This window comes from Somniosus microcephalus, chromosome 13, assembly GCF_052327205.1.
Source record: "Somniosus microcephalus isolate GS21.2 chromosome 13, FLI_Smic_1.0, whole genome shotgun sequence".
Classification (NCBI taxonomy): domain Eukaryota; kingdom Metazoa; phylum Chordata; class Chondrichthyes; order Squaliformes; family Somniosidae; genus Somniosus; species Somniosus microcephalus.
In genome coordinates, this window is record NC_140999.1 from 110,652,644 (window position 1) to 110,676,880 (window position 24,237).

General features: G+C 46.3%; 1 protein-coding gene across 4 annotated transcripts in view; it reads left to right on the forward strand.

Moving 5' to 3' along the window:
• LOC147108540 (engulfment and cell motility protein 2) overlaps positions 1-24,237 on the forward strand; it is a 166,883-nt gene that overhangs the window by 64,821 nt on the left and 77,825 nt on the right. For 2 of the 4 annotated variants that reach the window (XM_086005207.1, XM_086005208.1), the window contains exons 3-8: positions 6,258-6,298; positions 15,341-15,413; positions 15,731-15,781; positions 17,111-17,280; positions 21,359-21,379; positions 23,532-23,631. In XM_086005207.1, the coding sequence (XP_085861333.1) occupies positions 6,258-6,298; positions 15,341-15,413; positions 15,731-15,781; positions 17,111-17,280; positions 21,359-21,379; positions 23,532-23,631 (456 nt within the window). Of the gene's footprint in view, positions 1-6,257; positions 6,299-10,969; positions 11,034-15,340; positions 15,414-15,730; positions 15,782-17,110; positions 17,281-21,358; positions 21,380-23,531; positions 23,632-24,237 lie in introns of those variants that run through there. The other 2 variants (XM_086005210.1, XM_086005209.1) reach the window with 2 other exon arrangements.

Consider the following 24,237-nt stretch of genomic DNA (forward strand, 5'->3'; position numbering starts at 1 on the left):
CTGATCCCTGCCAGGCTGTTACAGTGCTCTCTCTACCCTTGGGCTAAGGAAGGGCAAAATCAGCCAGAGTTTGTGCTCCTGGTTACTATCCAGTGACTCCAGTGTGAATGTCAAGAGAAAAATGGGATCAATGCCAACGATGATTTTCCCACTTCATTTCATAGTACAGCAGGAGTGGGAGTAGGCCGTACAGTTCCTCAAGGCTGCTCCACCATTTAATAAGATCATGGCTGATCTTCTACCTCAACTCCACTTTACTGCCTTATCCCCATATCCCTGGATTCCTTTAGAATCATAGAATGGTTACAGCAGGGAAGAAGGCCATTCGACCCGTCGAGCCCGTGCCGGCTCTCCAAGAGCACTTCAGCTAGTCCCACTCACCCGCCCTTTCCCCATAGCCCTGCAAATTTTTTTCCTTTAGGTACTTAGCTCGCTCTCTCTTTTGAAAGCTGTGATTGAATCTGGCTCCACCACCCTTTCAGGCAGTGCATTCCAGATCCTAATCACTCGCTGCGTAAAAAAGTTTTTTCTTCTGTCACCTTTGGTTCTTTTGCCAATCACCTTGAATCTGTGTCCTCTGGTTCTTGACCCTTCTGCCAATGGGAAAAGTTTCTCTCTATCTACTCTGTCCAAACTCATGATTTTGAACACCTCTCAAATATTCTCTCAATCTTCTCTGCTCTAAGGAGAGCAACCCCAGCTTCTCCAGTCTATCCACGCAACTGAAGTCCCTCATCCCTGGAATCATTATCGTAAATCTTTTCTGCGCCCTCTCTAAGGCCTTCATATCCATCCTAAAGTGCGGTGCCCAGAATTAGACACAATACTCCAGTTGAGGTCGGACCAGTGTTCATCATAATTTCCACGCTTTTGTACTCTACCTCTATTCATGAAGCCCAGGATCTCTATTCATGAAGCCCAGGATCTCTATTCATGAAGCCCAGGATCCTGTAAGCTTTTTTAACTGCTTTCTTAACCTGCCTTGACACCTTCAACGATTTGTGCGCACATACCCCCAGGTGTCTCTGCTCATGCACCTGCTTTAGGATTGTACCCTTTAGTTTATATTTCCTCTCCTCATTCTTTTACCAAAATGTACCACATCACTCTTTTCTGCATTAAATTTCATCTGCCATGTTCGTGAAAAATAGATTCACTCGAGTCTCTTAAAGTACAAGTGCACAGTTTATTAACAGAACATTCTGGGAGAAGAGCCTTAGATCCCGCGCTCTAGTGGTCACCTTCTCACCGTTACAGTGATATCAAACTTCTTTTCTACAGGCAAAACACTACACAAATGTGTTCACCCAATTATGTTCCCCCAGCAACAATTCGCTATTCTTTTGTATCATTGATACCAATTGATTTACCAAAATGACTCCCGCCTTTTTGCCTCTTTTTTGTTTCTGTTTATCCCACCACTCCCTCTGAGCGGCTGGCGTCTGAAACGGGTCCCACCCGCCCTTCCGCATCTTGGCTACCATACCCTTCCGGTCATCTGCATAGAACCTCGAGAGAGAGACCCAGGGGGTCTCCCCTCTATTTCTTTCCCCGATGCCATAACTAGTCCAACTTCAGACTTGCCTTCGGCTGAGTTCCTCTATTCGGGCTGGTCTGCGACTCCTGAAACAATTTCTGGTTAGACAATTTTGGCGTTTGTATCTCAATTTGGACCTACTCTTACCCTTTCTCCTACGTTCTCTTCCTTCTCACACAGTCAGACACATATATAGTCCTCGACCTCACAATCCTAGGATACTTTTGAGTCTCTTGGCCTACTTAATCCTGGCCATCACATGGGGCCCAATTGCCCTCTTAATTCCGGCTCGGGCTAGGATTGATGAGACAGGTATCCTCCTTGTCCGTGTCGATCAGTCAAGTACCATTCATTCCTTCACGACTTTTATCGCAACACAGTGTTCCCTATTTCATATAATTCACACCATACAACTGTGTTCTCCTACCCCTTGCAGACTTTTACTTGATTCGTGATGCTACGGCACTGTTCCTCCGCCTCCCCAGATGACTCAATTTCTGGACGGTCAAAATTTGACTTCTCGTCTGGGTTCACTGGTGCGGGTGGTCTTTCAGTTCCGGAGCATCCTGCCGACTACGCCAATTGTTGGTTGAAAAATAGATCACTCGAGTCTGTCTTAAAGTAAAAGTATACAGTTTGTTAACAGAACGTCTGGGAGAAGAGCCTTAGACCCCGCGGTCTAGTGGTCACCTTCTCACCGTTAGTGATATCAAACTTCTTTTATACAGGCAAAACACTACACAAATGTGTTCACCCAATTATGTTCCCCCAGCAACAATTCTCTTGTCCTCATCCAATCACGTTCCCCCAGCAACAAGGTATTAAAACTTATTTTATACATTATAGCAAAATATTACACACCGGTGTCTTCAACCAATCACGCTCCCTCAGCAACAACTCCCCTGTCCTCACAGGAATGATATGGAACCTTCTAGAACTTTGGCCGGTTAATTACAAAATGGGCAGTTTTGCAGCTACCAATTACTGTAACTCATCAATACCTCCAAAGGGCTTCCAGCAAATAGTTTGCAGAAGGCTGCACCACTAAATAATTGTGAAATATTTAGTGTTTCCCATATTCAATAACTGTTCAACAATAATGTCAAGCACAATGGTTTTAATGGGAGCAGACACAGTTAATTCCTGCCCCGTCTTAAGCTGAGTTTGTTTTGTCTTGTGCCATTGTTTCTTATTTACAAGTTCATTCTTTAACTCTTTATGTTGCTGCTTTAAGCTATATAATTTTCACCCTAACGTGCCACGTGTCCACCCATTCCACCATCCTGTCTGTCCTCTTGAAGTCTGTCACTATCCTCCTCACTGTTCACTATACTTCCAAGTTTTGTGTCATCTGCAAATTTTGAAATTGTGCCCTGTACACCCACATCCAAGTCATTAATATATATCAAGAAAAGCAGTAGTCCTAGTACCAACTTCTGGGGAACACCGCTGTATACCTCCAGTCCGAAAAACAACCGTACATTCTGTTTCCTGTATCCCTTTTATTCCATGGGCTTCAACTTTGCTGGCAAGCCTATTATGTGGTACTTTATCGAACGCCTTTTGAAAATCCATGTACACCGCATTACCCTCATCAACCTTCTGTTACCTCATCAAAAAACTCGATCAAGTTAGTTAAACACGATTTGCCTTTAACAAATCAGTGTTGGCTTTCCTTAATTAATCCACACTTGTCCAAGTGACTGTTAATTTTGTCACTGATTATTTGTTTCTAAAACCTTCCCCATTACCGAGGTCAAACTGACTGGCCTGTAGTTGCTGGGTTTATCTTGCACCCTTTTTTGAACAATGGTGTAACATTTGCAATTCTCCAGTCCTCTGGCGCCACTCCTATATCCAAGGAGGATTGGAATATTATGGCCAGTACCTCTGCGATTTCCTCCCTCAATTCCCTCAGTGTTCTAGGATTCATCCCATCTGCTCCTGGTGACTTGTCTAAGTACAGCCAGCCTTTCTAGTACCTCTTTATCAATTTTTATCCATTCAGTATATCCTCTACCTCCTCCTTCACTTTGTCTATGACAGCATCTTCTTCCTTGGTGAAGACAGATGCAAAGTTCTCGTTTAGTACCTCAGCCAAACCCTCTGACTCCATGCGTAGGTCTCCTTTTTGGTCCTGAATCGGCCCCATCCCCCCCTCTTACTACCCGTTTACTATTTATAAGCCTACAGAAGACTTTTAGATTACCTTTGTTAGCAGCCATTCTATTCTCATACCCTCTCTTTGACCCCCTTATTTCCTTTTTCACTTCTCCTCTGAATTTTCTCAGAAGTATTCTTGACCTGACATCTGTCATACGTGCTCTTTTTCTGCTTCATCCTACTCTCTAACTCGAGTCATCCAGGGTGCTCTGACTTTAGTTGCTCTACCTTTTTTCCCCTAGTGGGAACGTACCTCGACTGTACCCAAACTATTTCCTCTTTTAAAGGCAGCCCATTGTTCTGTTACAGTTTTGCCTGCCAGTCTTTGATTCCAAAAGTCTATCAATCTGAGTCTTAAATGTACTCAGCCCCCTCCATGGCCAAATAGCCTACTGAAATTCCATGTCTGGACCCATTCATGAAGAATGGCCACTTGGAAGGACGGCCTGCACCCGTGGGACCATAGTGCAGCTGAGAGGAGGGGAAGAATATTGGAATAAGAAACAGGACCCTCCTAACTTCAGGCGTATCAGTAGGACAGTCCAAAACTCAAGAAATTCAATTGCACTCTTTTCCTCTCCAATGTGAAAGTGATCATTTAAAATTACTGTATTAAATATTTCGATATGCCTACAGGACAATGGCCTACTCTGGGATTAGTGTGTACGTGCTCCTGCAGTGAGAACATTGCACCATGGCTCTCAATTAAGTTGTTTGCCCTCTAGTCTTTCCATGAAGTGGTTCTTGTAGTAAGCCCCAAGGACCATTTGCAACCTACCCCTCCCCTTTGGCAACTGTCTGTTGTGTGTCTGAGTAGGTCTGAATTCAAGGCGTCTGCCACACTGTTGACCAAGATTGAATACCATGCTGTTCCTTTTTTTATTTCCTTCTCCAACAGCGCATGGTAAGGGAGTATGATTTAGGATGAAGGTTCTCCCACACAAAAGGGGAATTAATTAAATCAGGAGCTCACTGTGTGAAGTTTCAGGCACAGACCTGGATTTCAACTATTGAACATGCTCTGTCTTGTAACGGCGTAAGACTGTACTTTAATCAAAATCACCGATCCTCGTGGTCTTTATCAGAATACAAGTTGCGGAGAGAACCGTAGGTGATGTTTGGACGGTGCCCCTTTCGATCACACCAAGCTCATCTCATCTCTCTGCAGAATTAATCCAATCCCCTGCACCTCCACCGCCCCCCCCCCCCGCCCGCTCGAGTGCTGATGCTGCTGCTTTTCCCCACCTGCCTGAGGCTCGTGCCATTGCCGCCTTCCAGCCATCCAGAATCCTGATGCCTCTGCCTCTCCCTGAGGAAGGGATTCTGGAGCAAGAATAGGCCATTTGCCTCTCGAAGCCCACTCCATCCAGATTCCATCGATAATTATTCTATTGTGGACTTCTTACCCCTCAACCCGTGATCCCCTGCTTTAAAGAATAGTAAATTCTTTCCCCTGAAATTAAAATTAGGTAGTGCTCTTAATGTCTCCATAACTCTAAATCCTCCTTCGATCCTCAGACTTGCCAGTTGATCCCGAATCGACTGCCTTCCTGGGAGTCTGTTGCACGCATCCATTATGCAGTGGGAGTTGGGCATGGAAGTTTTCAAATGCCTATCCGTGCTCAAGTCTTGTACTTGCAAGAGTGCAATATTTTGCAAGAAGTGGCGACGGAGTGGAGAGAGATGCATACGGGTGGAGGAGAGAGAAGGCACCTTCGCGTTGGGTCTGCATTGGCTGTGGTAGATGACGTATTGGAGACCTACATTTTGTGGGCGCCTCAAGCTACCATCAGTCTCCAGTTACCTTTTTTTGTTCAGCTGAAGCACCTGTTAATACAAACTAGGAACATAAGAATTGCTAGACGAAAAAAGACCAAGGTTGATCTAGTTTGTCTTCTATCATCCTGGGATACAACGATAATGGAGCTGTTGACTAATCGTAGCAATCAATCTCATCAATTAGTCTACAACAGACCCAGACATGACCCGAGGTAAATCCCAGTGGTGAAGAACTTTGGGAACCAAAGGTCTAAAGTCACATGTTCCTCCCAAACATGCTACACTCACCACATGTCAGGGAGACCACTGCACTTAGGTTGCACAGAACAGCAGCCCCCGAGGACCATTAGTAAAGGCAAGGGTGCCAAGAGAGAAACTGGAAAGGGAGAGACCAGTGGATGGAGGATTGGAAGCCAGCAGAATCAAACAACGGGTGCGGGCAATAGAGTAAATGGAAAGGGAGAGATATATCTGGGGGCAAGGGATAAAAACAGAATCAAAAAGGTGGTAGAGAGAGACACAAAATTTGAAGAGAGGAAGAGACAGATGGAAATTGTGGTGGGGGTGGCATGGGGCTTAGTGTCTGAGATGGCAGGAACCATAACCCAGTGTTGAAAGCATTTGACCACAGGAATCTATTATAACTAAACCTAATACTCTTGTGGTTTTGAGCTAATGATGAAATGCTCTTTCAGTATAACTGCTGAAAGGTTTGATGTGATCTAAAATCTTAGCAGGTTGACTTAATTGCTAACTGATAATTCTTTGTCATTTGCAGAAAAAGCCACTGATTGCAATTATCAGAGAGGTCTGTGATGGGTAAGTACTGTCGTGCCACAACGGTACTTGGGTAAACGAGGGGTGTGGTGCAGCCAGTGATGCATTGTGGGTAAAAGGCAGGGGTTATGGTTCAGTCAGTGATGCATTGTGGTTCGAGGATGAGTAAGATACAGTCAGACTGATTAATGGTGTTTAAGGAAGGAAAATGGTACAGTCTGAGCGATGAATGGTATTTAAGGGAGAAATATACAAGAAAAGAAAAGCTTACATTTATATAGCACCTTTCACAACCTCAGGACATCCCAAAGCGCTTTACAGTCAATTAAGTACCTTTTTGAAGTGGAGTCAATGTTCTAATGTGGGAAACATGGCAGCCAATTTGCACACAGCAAGCTCCCACAAACAGCAATGTGATAATGACCAGATAATCTGTTTTTTAATGATGTTGATTGAGGGATAAATATTGGCCAGGACACCGAGGAGAACTCCCCTGCTCCTTTTCAATGTAGTGCCATGGGATCTTTTACATCCACCTGAGAGAGCAGACAGGGCCTCGGTTTAATGTCTCATCTGAAAGACAGCACCTCTGACAGTGCAGCACTCCCTCAGCACTGCACTGGAGTGTCCGCCTGGATTTTTGTGCTCAAGTCTCTGGAGTAGGATTTGAACTCAACCTTCTGACTCAGTCAGTATGGTACAGTCTGAATGATGAATGGTGTTTAAGGGAGGGATATGGTACAATCAGTGTGATGAATGCGGAGAGATTTGGAACAGACAGAGTGATGTGATATATGGTGGGTAAGTGTCTGTAAAGTTGGTGAGTAGTGATTGCTAAGGTAGTATTTTGGACTTTAGCATATTGGCTGGAATTTGCAGACAGCGGAGAAGCAAAGGCTTTCGCTGATGGCCCAAAGTAAGCTTCGCACAAAGATCCCGTGATCTCTGTGTCGAGAAGTCCGGGTTTTCCAGCATGTAATTCAAATCAATGGAGTTTAATGGGAATCCCAGAGTGTGAGTTGCTGTGACTTCAACAAGCTGTCTAAACAGCCAATCAAAACACACAATTCTCACAGGCCGCAAACAAGGAATTGAGTAAGCTCTTTAACATTTTAAAAAGTTAAAATTTTTGAGAGAGCCAAACAAAGATTGGGGCTCTCACATAGGGAAAAGGCAAACCTGAAATAAAGATGAACAACCTTTAAATAAAGTTTCTTAAAAATTTTAAATTTAGTTAAAGTGGATAAATTTGACACTGCACAAAATTAGAATTGAGTTTTTCAGGACCATAATCTTTGTTTAGCAGTCAATACGCTGTTAAAACCCCAGTTACACCTCATCCCTTTGGGTAATTACTGCGGAAGAGCTGAAGTTTACATCCGTTTCCCTGATTTGAGAGATTTCACTGTCAGCTCTGGGTTGCGGCGGTGGGGAGGGGGTGGCAGGGGCGACAGCACCGCCTGTGGAGGAGCAGTGAATGACAAACCACAGCTTCAGGATTTCTACATTAGGCCGCACGTGCGCTACATCCTGAAGTTGCGGTCAGTTTCAAAGACTAATTGAAGGCGAACGCTGCTTGTTTGCCGTCATCTGGACCGCAAATTCTGGGTCAATGTGCAGCATTTTAATGTGTACTGGAGTCATCTAATAATTATAGGGCATTGCCCGTATACTGGCTGTAAATCAGTATTTCAAGGATGGCTGTTCAGATATGACCCTATCTCCATTTGTCAAGTGGTCATTCATCTCATTTGCTGTTTGTGGGAGTTTGTTGTGCAGATATTTGGCTGCTTCATTTTTCTACAAAACAAGTCATTCCACATCTGTTAGAGAGGATAGGTGTATTCTTATTTATAATTTACCCCACAAATCAATAGGTTTCTTAAACATTGAGTATCGCGTACCAAAGGTATATTACATAAGAACATAAGAAATAGGAGCAGGTGTAGGCCATTTGGCCCCTCGAGCCTGTTCTGCCATTTAATGAGATCATGGCTGATCTGATCTTGGGCTCAGCTCCTCATAACCCATCACTCCCTTACTGTTCAAAAATCTGTGTATCTCCACCTTTAAATATATTCAATGACCCAGCCTCCACAGCTCTCTGGGGCAGAGAATTCCACAGATTTACAACCCTCTGAGAAGAAATTCTTCCTTATCTCAGTTTTAAATGGGTGACCCCTTATTCTGAAACTATGCCCCCTAGTTCTAGATTCCCCCATGAGGGGAAACATCTTTTCTGCGTCTACCTTGTCGAGCCCCCTCAGTATCTTATGTTTCAATAAGATCAACTTATGTCTATGTTAATGAATAGCCAATTTAAACAACCATAGACCCTAAGCTCTGGAATCCCTTCCCCCTCCCCCAAGGCACCCTTTAAAACCTACCTCTTTGACCAAGCTTTTGGTCACCTGTCCTAATGTCTCCTTATGTAGCTCAGTGTCAAATTTTGTTTGATAAAGCTCCTGTGAAATGCCTTGGGACGTTTTACTACATTAAGGTGCTATACAAATGAAAGTTGTTGCTGTAAGTGTTAAAAGTGCTATGCCTATAAACTCTCTCTCTCTTCATTCCCCCGAACCTGTCTCACTTTGTGTATAGTTCAGAAACCACTGAGTTAGAGACCATGCAAGGGAACCAGCCAAGCTCCCTGCGGGCACACTGCTTGCGAGACCAAACTATCCAGAGCAAATACAAAGCAAATTTGTTCCAGCCTGCACATGAGTGATGAATGGGAATTGTTATCTGCTAGTTACTCCAGTGATCCCATGCTCATTAACTCCAGAATTAATGTCTGTATTTGCTTGTTCAGCATAACCCTAGCCCTAGTCAGTGTGCGTGGGAAGTTTGTTTATCCATGCTGGTGAGCATTACTGAACATTAGTGTCCGCATCTCTGGGGAAATCCCTCTCTGCCCACTGCAGGCTGTGCTGTTCTTTGTTGTACTTTCTAACGTTGAGTTAAGGATCAGAAAAGCTGTTTGGCCCTCAAGGCATGGGACAAAAGGCGGGTCAGACCTGGAAACTGCAAAGGGTGGTCGCAATACACAGGATTCTGGAAGGCAAGAGAGGGAGGTGGAGGCTGCGGGAGGAAATGGCTCGACATTAGGAAGTCGAGAGGCGGGATGATGAAACCGATTGGGGGAGGGACAGTGTTTAGAAGAATGAGAGGGGATCTCATTGAAACGTATAAATTTCTGACTGGGCTAGACAGACTGGATGCAGGGAGGATGTTTCCCCTGGCTGGGGGGATCTAGAACGAGGGGTCACAGTCTCAGGATATGGGGTAGGACATTTAGGACTGAGATGAGGAGAAATTTCTTCACTGAGGTTGGTGAACCTGTGGAATTCTCTACCACAGAATTCTCTGTGGAGGCCAAGTCACTGAATATATTTAAGAAGGAGATAGATAGATTTCTAGGCACAAAAGACATCGAGGTATGGGGAGAGAGCGGGAATATGGTATTGAGACAGAGGATCAGCCATGGCGCGGAGCAGGCTCAAAGGGCCGAATGGCCTACTCCTGCTCCTATTTTTCTATGTTTCTATGAAATGAGGGAAGGTGAAACATTGTGAAAGATGAGGTGGGAGTTGAGGGAGTGATGGAATGAGGGAACAAAAGGTGGAATGAAAGGGATGCAGTACTTCTATATTTGGATTATTTTTATTGGGCATTAATTATAGAATGATCGCATAGTCCAGAAGGAGGCCATTTGGCCCATCGTGCCTGTGCCGGCTCTTTGGTAGAGCTGTTCAATGAATCCCACTGACCTGCTCTTTCCCTATAGCCCTGTAAATTTTTCCCCTTCAAGCATTTATCCAATTTTCTTTTGAAAGTTGCTATTGAATCTGCTTCCACCACCCTTTCAGGCAGTGCATTCCAGATCATAAATCGCTGTGTTTTTAAAAAAAAAAAAAAAATTAAAAATAAATAAAAGTTTCGTAACTTTCTTTTGGTTCTGGTTCTTTTGCCAATCACCTTAAACCTGTGTCCTCTGGTTACTGACCCTTCTGCCACTGGAAACAGTTTCTCCTTATTTACTCCATCAAAACCATTCATGATTTTGAACACCTCTATCAAACATCCTCTCAACCTTCTCTGTTCAAAGGAGAACAATCCCAGCTTCTCCAGTCTCGCCGCATAACTAAAGTCTGTCATCCCTGGTATTCTAGTGAAGCTCTTCTGCACTCTCTCCAAGGCCTTGACATCCTTCCTAAAATGCGGTGCCCAGAATTGGAGACACTATTCCAGCTGAGGCCTAACCAAAAATGGATGCCGAGCCAAAGAGGGAGATATTGGGACAGATAACTAAAAGCTTGATCAAAGACGTGGGTTTTAAGGTTTCACATATTTCCTTGTGTTTTTTTTAACTCTATGCCTCTATTAATAAAGCCAAGGATCCCATATGCTTTTTTAACAGCCTTCTCAACTGGTCCTGCCACCTTCAAAGATTTGTGTACATACACCCCCAGGTCTCTCTGTTCCTGTACCCCCTTTAAAATTGTACCATTTTGTTTATATTGCCTCTCCTCATTCTTCCTACAAAAATGTATCACTTCACACTTCTCTGTTAAATTTCATCTGCCATGTGTCTGCCCATTTCACCAGTCTGTCTGTGTCCTCCTGAAGTCTGTTACTTTCCTCCTCACTGTTTACTACATTTCCGAGTTTCTTATCAGCTGCAAACTTTGAAATTATGCCCTGTATACCCAGGTCCAGGCCGTGCATCAATCGGGAGGTCCCGCGCAGGCCGGTCACAAGCTGTGGTCGCTGGAAGGTACTGCGTAAATTTAAAGGGACCGCGCATTGGGAAAAAAAGTTAGAGAACGTTGGTCGTCACCCTCACTGGTATTCGGCACTGTAAACTGGTTTGAGAGTGCAACACTCCCGGAGGATTCCTGCATTGCCTATTCTTACTATCCCCCTGAACTGTCTGTAGCTGTGGGGTGACCACCTTCTGGTGTGTGCGCTCAAGGAAATTCTCAGCCTCCCGTATGCCCTGCAGTGACTCCAGCCACTCTTTGAGCTCAGAAACCTTGAGCTCAAGTTCGAGCAACTGGAGGCACTTCCTGCACACGTGGTTATCCATGATACGAAGCGTCCTGGTTAACCACGCTAAATTTGCTCTTTGTTTACAGCAGCAACAACTTGCATTCCTGTAGCTCCTTTAATGTAGCATAATTGGACAAAAATGGATGCCGAGCCAAAGAAGGAGATAGTGGGACAGATAACTAAAAGCTTGATCAAAGACGTGGGTTTTAAGGAGGGTTTTAAAGGAGGAGAGCGTGGTAGAGAGGCTGAGAGATTCAGGGAGAGAATTCCAGAGTGTAGGGGCTAGAGCTGAAGCTGCGGCCGCCAGTGGTAGGTCTTGGGGTGTACAGGGCACAATTTCAAAATTTGCAGATGACACAAAACTTGGAAGTATAGTGAACAGTGAGGAGGAGAGTGATGGACTTCAGGAAGACATAGACAGGCTGGTGAAATGGGCGGATGAAATGTAACGCAGAAAAGTGCGAAGTGATACATTTTGGTCGAAAGAACGAGGAGAGGAAATATAAACTAAAAGGTACAATCCTGAAGGGGGTGCACGAACAGAGCGACCTGGGGGTATGTGTGCACAAATCGTTGAAGGTGGCAGGGCAGGTTGAGAAAGCAGTTAAAAAGGCTTAAGGGATGCTGGGCTTCATAAATAGAGGTATAGAGTACAAAAGCAAGGAAGTTATGATGAACCTGTATAAAACACTGGTTCGGCCCCAACTGCAGTAGTGTGTCCAATTCTGGGCACCACACTTTAGGAAGGATGTGAAGGCCTTAGAGAGGGTGCAGAAAAGATTCATGAGAATGATTCCAGGGATGAGGGACTTCAGTTACGTTGATAGACTGGAGAAGCTGGGGTTGTTCTCCTTGGAGCAGAGAAGATCGAGAGGCGATTTGATAGAGGTGTTCAAAATAATGAGGGATCTGGACAGAGTAGATAGAGGGAAACTGTTCCCATTGGCGGAAGGGTCAAGAACCAGAGAACACAGATTTAAGGTGATTGGCAGAAGAACCAAAGGTGATGTAAGAAAAAACTTTTTTCTGCAGCGAGTGGTTAAGATCTGGAATGCACTGCCTGAAAGGGTGGTGGAGGCAGACTCAATATTATCTTTCAAAAGGGAGTTGGATAAGTATCTGAAGGAAAATAAATTGCAGGGCTACGGGGAAAGAGCGGGGGAGTGAGACTAGCTGAGAGTCGACACGGGCTGAATGGCCGCCTTCCATGCTGTAACCATTCTATGATTCTATGAAAGGAGTGGGGAGGCACAGGAGCCCAGGGTCAGAGGAATGCAGAGTTCTTGGGGGCTTGTAGGGCTGGCGTAGATTAGAGATAGTGAGGGTCATGAAGGGAGTTAAACATGAGTTTGAGGACCAATGTTGATCGGGGAGGACAAGGGTAATGGGTACCTTTTTGTCATGTGAGGCAGGTGGTCTTTTTGATGGAGAGGACATGGGGTCCGAAGCTCCGTTCGAGGTCAAAAAGGATGTAAAGATTGCAAACAGCCTAGTTCAACCATAGACAGTGGCCAGGGAGGATGGAATCGCAGGCAAGGATGCTTGTGGGGACCGAAGGCAATGGCAATGTTCTTCGGTCCAGTATTTGTAAACATATCCAAGCCAGTGTAAAATGATTGGTTAATGTTTGCGTTAACCGCCCAATATCTGCAGCAATAATTTCCAGCCTACATACAGCGCAGGATGTCCCCCCCCTCTCTCAAGGCTTGATATCCGAGATCCCCACTTGCACGGCTGTGTGATATTGTATGATGAGGGTGATTGAAGCCGCACAGATCCACCGGGGATCGGTTGGATGGGACACCAGTATCTCCACGACAGTAATCGTGTTCTGTGATTGGCTGCAAGGGGCCATACTGTTAGCTGGATGAGGTTGGAGTATTGATCGCTCCCTTTGCAGGGGTGGTGGGGTTGGAAAGTTTGATGATGAATTTGAGACCCACAGAAATAAACTGCCCATAATTAAGCACTAAGTTTGAAGGGCAGCTGGTGTGTGTAATGGAAATGTCACACTGGTGCATTGGCAAGTCTGAGGTTAATACATATGCTTGGGGGGTAGGGCAGAGGGAGCGTTACTCTGTGTACTCCAATTATTCACATGGGTGAAGCAGTGAAGCTCCCTCTGCCCTACTGTGTACTGTGACGCCACCCTCTGAAGAGGGCAGGGAAGAAATCCGCCATTGTTCCCAGTCCTGATCACTATTCAACAACTCCACCTGGATGGGCGCGTGTGGGTGGCTAGCTGTGCATTGGGTCAGGTGCTGTCGTGATGCATATCATAGTCGAATAGCCTGCCAACACTCACTGTCCAGGCTTGTACATTAAGAACGATTATATAGGAGGGGGATAGGCAACTGTGGCTCTGCATCTCAACACGAGTCAGCACCTTCAGAGAGGAGGAAGGAATATTTAAAATTACTGTGCGCTGTATCTTTCCCAGTGTAGGCCATTGTATCTTGGCTGGTTTGTGTTCGATTGGAATTGTGCGTGTACAGACAGCCCACATATGGGATATTTTAATCGCATCCACATACAGAATGAATTACCGCACAGCTATAAATAGATTTGTGGTTGGGAAGGGAGGCAGTTCATAGAAATACACAAACTGATCCCCTCTGACCTGCAAGTGCTGATACAGAGTAATAGTCATTATCATGGGCAAATAACGTTTTTAGATTGATTATGCATAGATTAATTTCAATACATTCTGACTTCAATATTGCTATCTGTTCTTTCTAAACATTTTCTGATATTTACAGCACTCTGAGCACAGATTGATCAGTGCGTCGGACCAGAGGAGCTGAGAGTCCTGTACACTGGTACAAAGTGTTGTACTGATTAAACTGTGTGCCGTGTTGGCTGTGGCTCAGTGGGTAACACCCTTGCATCTGAGTCAGAAGGTTGTGGGTTCAAGTCCCACTCCAGAGGCTTGAGCACATAAATCCAGGCTGACACTCCCAGTGCAGTGCTGAGGGAGTGCTGCACTGTCGGAGGTGCCATCTTTCGGATGAGATGTTAAACCGAGGCCCCGTCTGCCCTCTTGGGTGACGTAAAAGATCCCATGGCACTATTTCGAAGAGGAGTAGGAGAGTTATCTTTGGTGTCCTGGCTAATTATCCCTCAATCAACATCACTTTAAAAAAAAAACAAACAGATGGTCATTATCACATCACTGTTTGTGGGAGCTTGCTGTACACAAATTGGCTGCTACGTTTCTTACATTACAACAGTGACTACACTTCAAAAAATACTTCATTGGCTGTAAAGCACTTTGGGACATCCTGAGGTCATGAAAGGCACTATATAAATGCAAGTCTTTTTCTTTTTTAGCTACACAAAGGCAAGTTACACTGGGCTGTGTCTTGAACAGCGAGTTACCGAGGGGAATACTGCAGTGTGATTGGGGAATAGGGCTGGAGTGGTGTGGAGGAGAGGAGGGGTCTGAGCAATCATAGGAGTTTGTGTGAGAGGCTACCGTGGAGGAGATGTTGGAGACCTTGTGGACTGCAGGACATTGCCTTAGTGCCACTGTTTTCTGACTAAATTAGTTTTCATTCTGATTTGATTGTAATTTGGGATGGGACATTATCAGAATAATTGGTGTGCAAGTCAGATCTGGGCAGGAACTCTTCCCATCTCCATCTATTTGTGCTGGGTAAGAGTGCCAAGTGATACGGAGCTAAGGCAGGTAAATGGAAGTGAGGTACAGATCAGCCGTGATTTAACGGGCTTGAGGGGCTGAATGGCCTCCTCCTGTTCCTATGTTCCTAATTGTTAACGGCACTATACTGGTGATTTACGATTACTGATCAGTTTTTGTCAGTTAATGATGACATATTAGTGATTTAGGTAATATTACTTCTGGTTACTGTTACAGATAACTAATTATTTATTGTTACTGTTGTTTATTGCGTTTGATCGCCAGTTATTGTGACTCACTATTGGTTAATGCTCCTGATAACCAACTACTGTGCTGCCCACAGAAGGAAATCGCCCTCTTTGGTGATGTGGTTTGTCTGTTTTGCTTTACAGGTGGTCCTTACCGAATCCCGAACACTACACTCTGCGCTACGCTGACGGGACCCAGTTGTACATCACAGAGAAGGTCAGCTCCCTGGCTCCTGGATCAGTAAAATTGCCATAATACCTTGCATTTAATCTCCTTCAGTAACACTCAGCACGTGTAATGGATGAGGAAGGCCATTCGGCCCACCTTATTTCATCTATCGATCTATCTAGAAAGATGCTGCTGTTACTCTGTTGTAGCATCTAATAATAGTTTCTGAAATTATTCCACGATTTTGCTACCACTATCTGTAAATCCTGCACGCAATTTCCTTCAAACAGACAAATGTAAATTAATCGCTGTTGTCCTTTCTAAATTCATGATTATCCTGTTTTTTTTTCTCTAATCCTCTCTAGACTCGCAACGAGATCAAAAATGGGACCATACTGCGGCTGGCCACCTCCCCCGTAAGTAGTCATTATTTTACGCATCTCTTGAGGTACAAACGCAAAGGGAGTGAATATGGCTCATGCCAGCCTGCCGGATCGGGTTGGCCCGAGGCGCACTTGATGTTGGGCCGCAAGCCTCATTTAAATGAGACCCGTGAGCTGCTGATGCTTGGTGCATGTTCCCAGGCAGCTTGCCCGCGAAGCGGATTTAAATTTTGGGGTCGGTGTTTTTAAAGTAAATAAATATGATTCCAGACTTGGTGGTTTAATTCATGACTGGAGGTGGAATTGGGAGGGGGTAAACTGCATCCTGTGCTTATTTTGGGAATGAAGCTCGGGTGAACATTTCCTATTCGTCAGGATAACTAAGTGTATGACCGAGTGGGCTTTTGGAGAAGACTGGCGTCGACCTACGAAAGCCACCGTTCCCCTGCGGATTGTGGACACTCCAAGATCAGCGTGCACGTTCAGTCTCTTCGATTGTGCCTGTGTTGAGGGGACGGGTCGAAGTTGGGGCAGGTGGAAGAATCGATTCCTATTGAGCGACCCTGCCAGAAAGTGTGCCTGCGAGGACTGGATTGGATGCGGCTACGATTGTCACTCCACATAATTAGATAGCCTGTCTACACTTTCTGTCTGGACTCACAGGCGAAGAGATACCAGAGGGCCACTGCGCATGGGGCTATTCTTCTTAGGCAGTCCTTCGGAACCGAGGATGACTTGCTTCCACATTAAAAATGAGTTCTCAGGTGAGGGATTATGGAGTGTCCTCCTCAAATTCGGCTGCCCTCAAAAGTTAGTCACCATCCTCCGCCTGCTTCACGACAACATGCAAGCCGTGATCCTGACCAACGGTTCCACCACAGACCCAATTCACATACGGACCGGGGTCAAGTAAGGCTGTGTCATCGCACCAGCACTCTCCTCTATCTTCCTTGCTGCAATGCTCCATCTCACCCTCGGTAAGCTCCCCACTGGAGTGGAGCTAATCTACAGAACAAACGGGAAACTGTTCAACCTCCGTCGCCTCCAGTCCAGATCCAAGGCTGTTCCATGGAGCTATAATCCTGCAGGAGAGGAGGAACCAATGTAGTCTACTTCCTCAAGGGCAGAATTGGCAGAGGCCTGGAACAGAAGGTGCCAGTCATCTGCGGGGCCTCTTGTCTGGCAGTGGTGTGTGGCAAGGGCAGGCCTCAAGGGGAAGAGGAGAGAGTGGAACAATTGATGCATTCCTGTGGTATTGTGTGTTAAGACATTTTATCAATTTTTAAATTGATAATACATCTGGTTACAGAAGAGCCATTTCTCATGAGGTCTGTAACCTTATCCTCTGACTCTTGTTCGCAGACTCGAGCAGCCCGGCAGCTGTTGGAGAGGATCCAGTCTTCGAGCCTGGACTCGAGGCTCGATGCGCTGAAGGAACTGGCCAAGCTCTCTGCCGACGCCACCTTCGCCACTGAGTTTATCAACATGGAAGGAATTTTCATCCTGACACTGCTGGTGGAGAGTGGAACCAAGTTAGTGTCCCAATTTAAAAAAAAAAAAAAAAAAAAAATTTTTTTTTACAAATGATTGCGAAGTAGGAACTTCAGTATATGGACTTCAGTTATGTGGAGAGACTGAAGAAGCTGGGATCGTTCTCCTTTAGAGCAGAGAAGGTTAAGGGAGATTTAATAGAGGTTTGATAGAGTAAACGAGGAGAAACTGTTTTCACTGACCTGAGGTTCGATAACCAGAGGACTCCGATTTAAGATATTTGACAAAAAAACCAAAGGGAAGATGAGAATTTTTTTTTTTTTTACACAGCAAGTTGTTGTGATCTGGAATGCACTGCCTGAAAGGGTGATGGAAGCAAATTCATTAGTAACTTTCAAAAGCGAAGTGGATAAATACTTGATGAGGAAGAATGTGCAGGGCTCTGGGGAAAGAGTGGAGGAGTAGAACTAATTGGGAGCTCTTTTCAAAGAGCTGGCACAGGCACAATGGGCCGAATGACCTCCTCCTGTGCTGTAAAATTCTGTGATATGAAATGGGTGCAGTAGCATTCCCAGCAGTTTGGAAACCGCCTCTACAGCTTCTTGCACCATTGGCCTCGAGGCCTCGACATCATCGTTGGGGATCATAGGGTCTAATGAGAGGGAGGAACTGAATGAAATCTGTATTTGTAGGGAAATGGTGTTAGGGAAATTGAAGGCTGATAAATCCCAAGGGCCTTATAATCTACATCCTAGGGTACTTAAGGAAGTGGCCCTAGAAACAGTAGATGCATTGCTGGTCATCTTCCAAAATTCTATAGACTCGAACAGTTCCCATGAATTGGAGGGTAGCTAATGTAACCCCACTTTTCAAAAAAGGTGGTAGAGAGAAAACGGGGAATTACAGACCGGTAAGCCTGACATCGGTAGTGGGGAAAATGCTAGAGTCCATTATAAAAGATGTAATAGCAGAGCACTTGGAAAACAGTGACAGGATCGGACAAAGTCAACATGGATTTACAAAGGGTAAATCATGCTTGACTAATCTACTGGAATTTTTTGAGGATGTAACTGGTAGAATAGATAAGGGAGAACCAGTGGATGTGGTGTATTTGGACTTTCAGATGGCTTTTGATAAGGTCCCGCATAAGAGATTAGCGTGTAAAGTTAAAGCACACGGGATTGGGGGCAAGGTACTGACTTGGATGGAGAACTGGTTGGCAGACAGAAAGCAAAGAGTTGGAATAAACGGCTCTTTTTCCGAGTGGCAGGCAGTGACTAGTGGGGTACCGCAGGGTTCGGTGCTAGGACCCCAGCTATTCACAATATATATTAATGATCTAGTCGAGGGAACTAGATGTAATATCTCCAAGTTTGCAGACGACACAAAGCTGGGTGGGCGTGTGTGCTGTGAGGAGGATGCCGAGAAATTCCAGTATGATTTGGACAGGTTGGGTGATTGGGCAGATGCAGTATAATGTAGATAAATGCGAGGTTATCCACTTCGGTGGCAAAAATAGGAAGGCAGATTATTATCTGAACGGCAATAGATTGGGAGAAGGGGAAGTGCAAGAAGACCTGGGTGTCCTTGTGCACCAGTCACTGAAGGTAAGCATGCAGGTGCAGCAGGCGGTTAAGAAGGCAAATGGTATGTTGGCCTTCATAGCGAGAGGATTCGAGTACAGGAGCAAAGATGTCTTGCTGCAGTTGTACAGGGCCTTAGTGAGACCACACCTTGAGTATTGTGTGCAGTTTTGGTCGCCTTATCTGAGGAAGGATGTTCTTGCCATGGAGGGAGTACAGTGAAGATTCACCAGACTGATACCTGGGATGGCAGGAATGACGTATGAGGAGAGGTTGGATCGATTGGGCTTATATTCACTGGAGTTTAGAAGAATGAGGGGATCTCATTGAAACTTATAAAAATCCAACAGGACTCGACAGACTAGATGCAGGAAGGATGTTTCTGATGGCCGGGGAGTCCAGAACCAGGGGTCACAGTCTAAAGATATGGGGTAAGCCATTTAGGACAGAGATGAGGAGGAATTTCTTCACCCAGAAAGTGGTGAACCTATGGAATTCTCTTCCACAGAAGGCAGTTGAGGCCAATTCATTAAATATATTCAAGAAGGAGTTAGATATGTTTCTTGAGGCTAAAGGGATCAAGGGATATGGGGAGAGAGCAGGGACAGGGTACTGAATTTGGATAATCAGCCATAATCTCATTAAATGGCGGAGCAGGCTCGAGGGGCCGAATGGCCTACTCCTCCTATCTTCTATGTTTTTATGGGAGCATTTCTCAGAGGTACCTCATCTCTGCTCATTGCCTGTAAAGTGTGAGTTTCCTCTGCAAATGTTGCCCAATGACAGTCCACCTAGTGGACAACCCTTGCTGCACGACAATGCCCAAACTTGGTGATGGAATCCACACCTCCATCCAAACCGGCTTGTGTCATCTTGTGCACTGAGAAGTGACTCACTCATTAGTTCACGTTGGTGAAGCAGGCTCCATTGCACTGGTGGCCTTGTACGTTTGTAATCATAAAGCAGCACAGCTGGGCTCCGAGAGCAGGCTGCCCTCCTTCAGCTGCCACCTGTGACTCACCATGTGTTCAGGATCAGACTCATTAAGCCCCTCTGAAGTGTGCATCTCTGAGCTAATTCCTGCTTCAGCTGAAATGGTTGATGCAGAGTGCAGAGGTGAGCCTCGCACGTTCCAAGCTACTGAATTGCTCTTCCTTGGTCTTCTCTGTTAAAAGGAAAACACAGCCGTGGCACAGAATGAAGACCTGGCCACTGTCATAAATGGCCCCCGTGCAGCTACCCAACCCATCGTCTCTGATACCCCGCCCTGTGCAGCTACCCAACCCATCACCTCTGATACCCCCCCCTTGTGCAGCTAGCCAACCCATGGTCTCTGATACACCCCCCCACCCCCCCCCCCCCCCCGTGCAGCTAGCCAACCCATCATCTCTGTGATACCCCCCCCCCCTCCCCCGGTGCAGCTAGCCAACCCATCGTCTGTGATCCCCCCCCCCCCCCCCCGTGCAGCTAGCCAACCCATCGTCTGTGATACCCCCCCCCCCCCCCCGTGCAGCTAGCCAACCCATGGTCTCTGTGATACACCCCCCCGTGCAGCTAGCCAACCCATGATCTCTGATACCCCCCCCCTGTGCAGCTAGCCAACCCATGGTCTCTGTTACTCTCTTTCTCCCCCCCCCCCCCCCCCCCCCCCCCCCGTGCAGCTAGCCAACCCATGGTCTCTGTGATACCACCCCCCCCTCCCCTGTGCAGCTAGCCAACCCATGGTCCCTGTGATACCCCCCCCCCCCCCTATGCAGCTAGCCAACCCATGGTCTCTGTGATACCACCCCCCCTCCCCTGTGCAGCTAGCCAACCCATGGTCCCTGTGATACCCCCCCCCCCCCCCCCCAATGCAGCTAGCCAACCCATGGTCTCTGTGATACCACCCCCCCTCCCCTGTGCAGCTAGCCAACCCATGGTCCCTGTGATACCCCCCCCCCCCCCCTATGCAGCTAGCCAACCCATGGTCTCTGTGATACCACCCCCCCTCCCCTGTGCAGCTAGCCAACCCATGGTCTCTGTGATACCCCCCCCTGTGCAGCTAGCCAACCCATGGTCTCTGTGATACCACCCCCCCTCCCCTGTGCAGCTAGCCAACCCATGGTCTCTGTGATACCCCCCCCCCCCCCCCTATGCAGCTAGCCAACTCATGGTCTCTGTGATACCCCCCCTGTGCAGCTACCCAACCCATGGATGCTAAGATGGCCCTCACAACATGGTTAGGGAGCTGAATGCCACCATCAGTCCTCGCACTCAACGGTCTGTTTAAGTTCGTTGTCTTCTGCAAAAAAAACAGTATGTATTATTTTGTGGGAAATATTGCAGCGTGTGAGGAAGGCTATAGTGCACTTTGTAAGACATGGTAAAGACAAATGTGAGGCACTTGGCTAGCTGAAGTTATTGGAAAGCAGAGCAAGTATTTTTGTTAGTTCTGTGTGAATGAGAATAGTTATTCAACAATATTGCATGTTTCTCCTTTCTGGTCTGATACTCACCAAATATCCTCATTTACCTCCCTCTTGTGCTTCACTTCCAGCAACTTACTGGATAAATTCAGGTAAACAATACTATTGAGACAAGCATGGCTGACCGCTTCATCCTCATTGGATAACAATTTGTACCAACATTAAATAGAGTCACATTGCTTTATAGGTAATGGGCAGTCACAGCCATATAGAGCAGTGCGAGATCATTAACCGGCATCTCCCTCGCTTGTTTCGGCAAATCAGACTGCCGTCGCACATCACTTTACAGTGCGATGGACAGTGGACACCTGCTTAATCATTTGCAGGGCATTGTCAGAAGAGCGGGCTTTTCAGGATCTCCTTGCTTCCTTCGTCAGCATTCAGTTTGAAGGGCTGAGCATTGCTTATAGCGCTTCCATCCTTGCTCTGTTAGTTAGCTGGTGATTGGGCTGTTCTGTCGTGGGTATAGCCTTGACCGGTTGCTCTGTGGTCTGTTGTAATGCAGATTCACTCTGAGGAAGCCGACTTTAAGCATGTGGATTCCTGCGAGCACGTTTTTATTTCTCATTGATCACATCCTTCAAACCCCTCGCTATGTACAGTTGCGCAAGTACTGGCAGTCCTTCGGTACTTACTGCGAGTGGAGATCGCTAATTATTACCATGGATTACAGGCGATTGAGGGTTGATCTGAGGTGTTTAAAATGTTAAAAAGGATTCAATAGACATAGAAACATAGAAAAATAGGTACAGGAGTAGGCCATTTGGCCCTTCGAGCCTGCTCTGCCATATTCCCGCTCTCTCCCCATACCCCTTGATGCCTTTTGTGTTTAGAAATCTATCTATCTCCTTCTTAAATATATTCAGTGACTTGGCCACCACAGCCTTCTGTGGTAGAGAATTCCACAGGTTCACCACCCTCAGTGAAGAAATTTTTCCTCATCTCAGTCTTAAATGTCCTACCCCATATCCTGAGACTGTGACCTCTCGTTCTAGACACCCCAGCCAGGGGAAAACATCCTCCCTGCATCCAGTCTGTCTAGCCCTGTCAGAATTTTATAGGTTTCAATGGGATCCCCTCTCATTCTTCTAAACTCCAGTGAATACAGGCCTAGTCGACCCAATCTCTCCTCATACGACAGTCCTGCCATTCCAGGAATCAGTCTGGTGAACCTTTGCTGCACTCCCTCTATGGCAAGTATATCCTTTCTTAGGTAAGGAGATCAAAACTGCACACAGTACTCCAGATGTGGTCTCACCAAGGCCCTGTATAACTGTAGTAAGACATCCTTGCCCCTGTACTCAAATTCTCTTGCAATGAAGGCCAACATACCATTTGCCTTCCTAACTGCTTGCTGCATGTTTGCTTTCAGTGACTGGTGTACAAGGACACCCAGGTCCCTCTGTACATCAACGTGATACAGAGAAACAATTTCCTCTAGTCGGCGAATCCAGAACGAAGGGGCATAATCTTAAAATTAGAGCTAGGCCGATTCAGGAAACACTTTTTCCACACAAGGTAGTGGAAATCTGGAACTCTTCTCTCCTCTCCTCCTTCCCCCGCCCCCCCCCCCCCCCTCCCCAATATGCTGTGACTGCTGGGTCAATTAGAACTTTGGAGATCGATTAGATTTTTGTTGAGTAAGGGTATCCAAGGATATGGAGCGATGGCTGGTAAATAGGGTTGAGGTGCAGATCAGTCATAATCTAATTGAATGGTGGAGCACGCCTGAGGGGCTGAATGGCCTACTCCTGGTCCTAATGTTCCTATTGACCATACATGCAAGTGTGAGCAAGCTATTTAACTATGGAGGGCAACACAGTTGAGTTTGATCCCACCCCTGGCTGTGTGGGGGGGGGTCACTAGATAGCGATCATGATCAGGAACCCCCTCTGATTTTTCCACCCCCCCCCCCCCTCACTCAACCCAGGCTTAACCCACGGTGCTGTGGACAATATTACCGTCCATACTCCCAACCTGACTGAGATCAGCGAGCTCCGCACAGGCCAGGCCTCGAGCCTGGGACCTTCCCTGTCTGTCTGGCTCAGTAACCCGGGTAATGCATTTACTGACCACGTATTCAAGGGCACCCCGTAGATTTGAAAAGTGTGTCCGACTTTCGCACAGGACGGGCGCGATTATCGACGCTGCTTTTGTTCACTGGTCGCAGAATCGGGCATTCACTGCAACCCGCTAGCTCTCTGCGTGCTGACTTTTGACCCGCGTGTGCATGTTTCCTTGCAGTTTCGGGGAGATGCTGGCCTTCACGCTGACTGCGTTTCTGGAGCTGATGGACCACGGGATCGTCTCCTGGGATATGATCTCCACCGCCTTCATCAAACAGGTCAGGAGAGAGAGCGAGCGACACTGACAAACTGAACACTGTGGTGGCTTACTGTTCAAGAGCCATTTTGTCCTCTGCTTCCTTTTGAATTAAACGGACACAGGATTCCTCGCTGGCTGGCTGGCATCCTATTGGTGTTTGGGATCTGTTTCCAAATGGAGTGGCTCATGATTGTTGACTCTGTTCCATAGTTAGAAAGAAAGACTTGCATTTATATAGCGCCTTTTCACAGCCTCAGGACATCCCAAAGCACTTTACAGCCAATGAAGTACTTTTGAAGCCTAGTCACTGTTGTCGGAAATGCAGCAGCCAATTTGTGTGTAACAACTTCCCCAAAACAGATGACCAGATAATCTGTTAGTCATGGACACTGGGCAGAACTCCCCTGCTCTTATTCAAAATACTTATTCAGCACTGCACTGAAGTGTCAGCTTAGATTATGTGCTCAAGTCTCTGGAGTGGAGCTTGAACCCACGACCTTTTGACTCGGAGGTGAGTGTGCTACCACGGGGATCAAGCTGGCGCCTAATTTTTCTAGTAATTTTAATAACCTGATTTTTGCTTCCATCACACTTTTTATTAACCTCAGGGTAACAATCTCAGGGT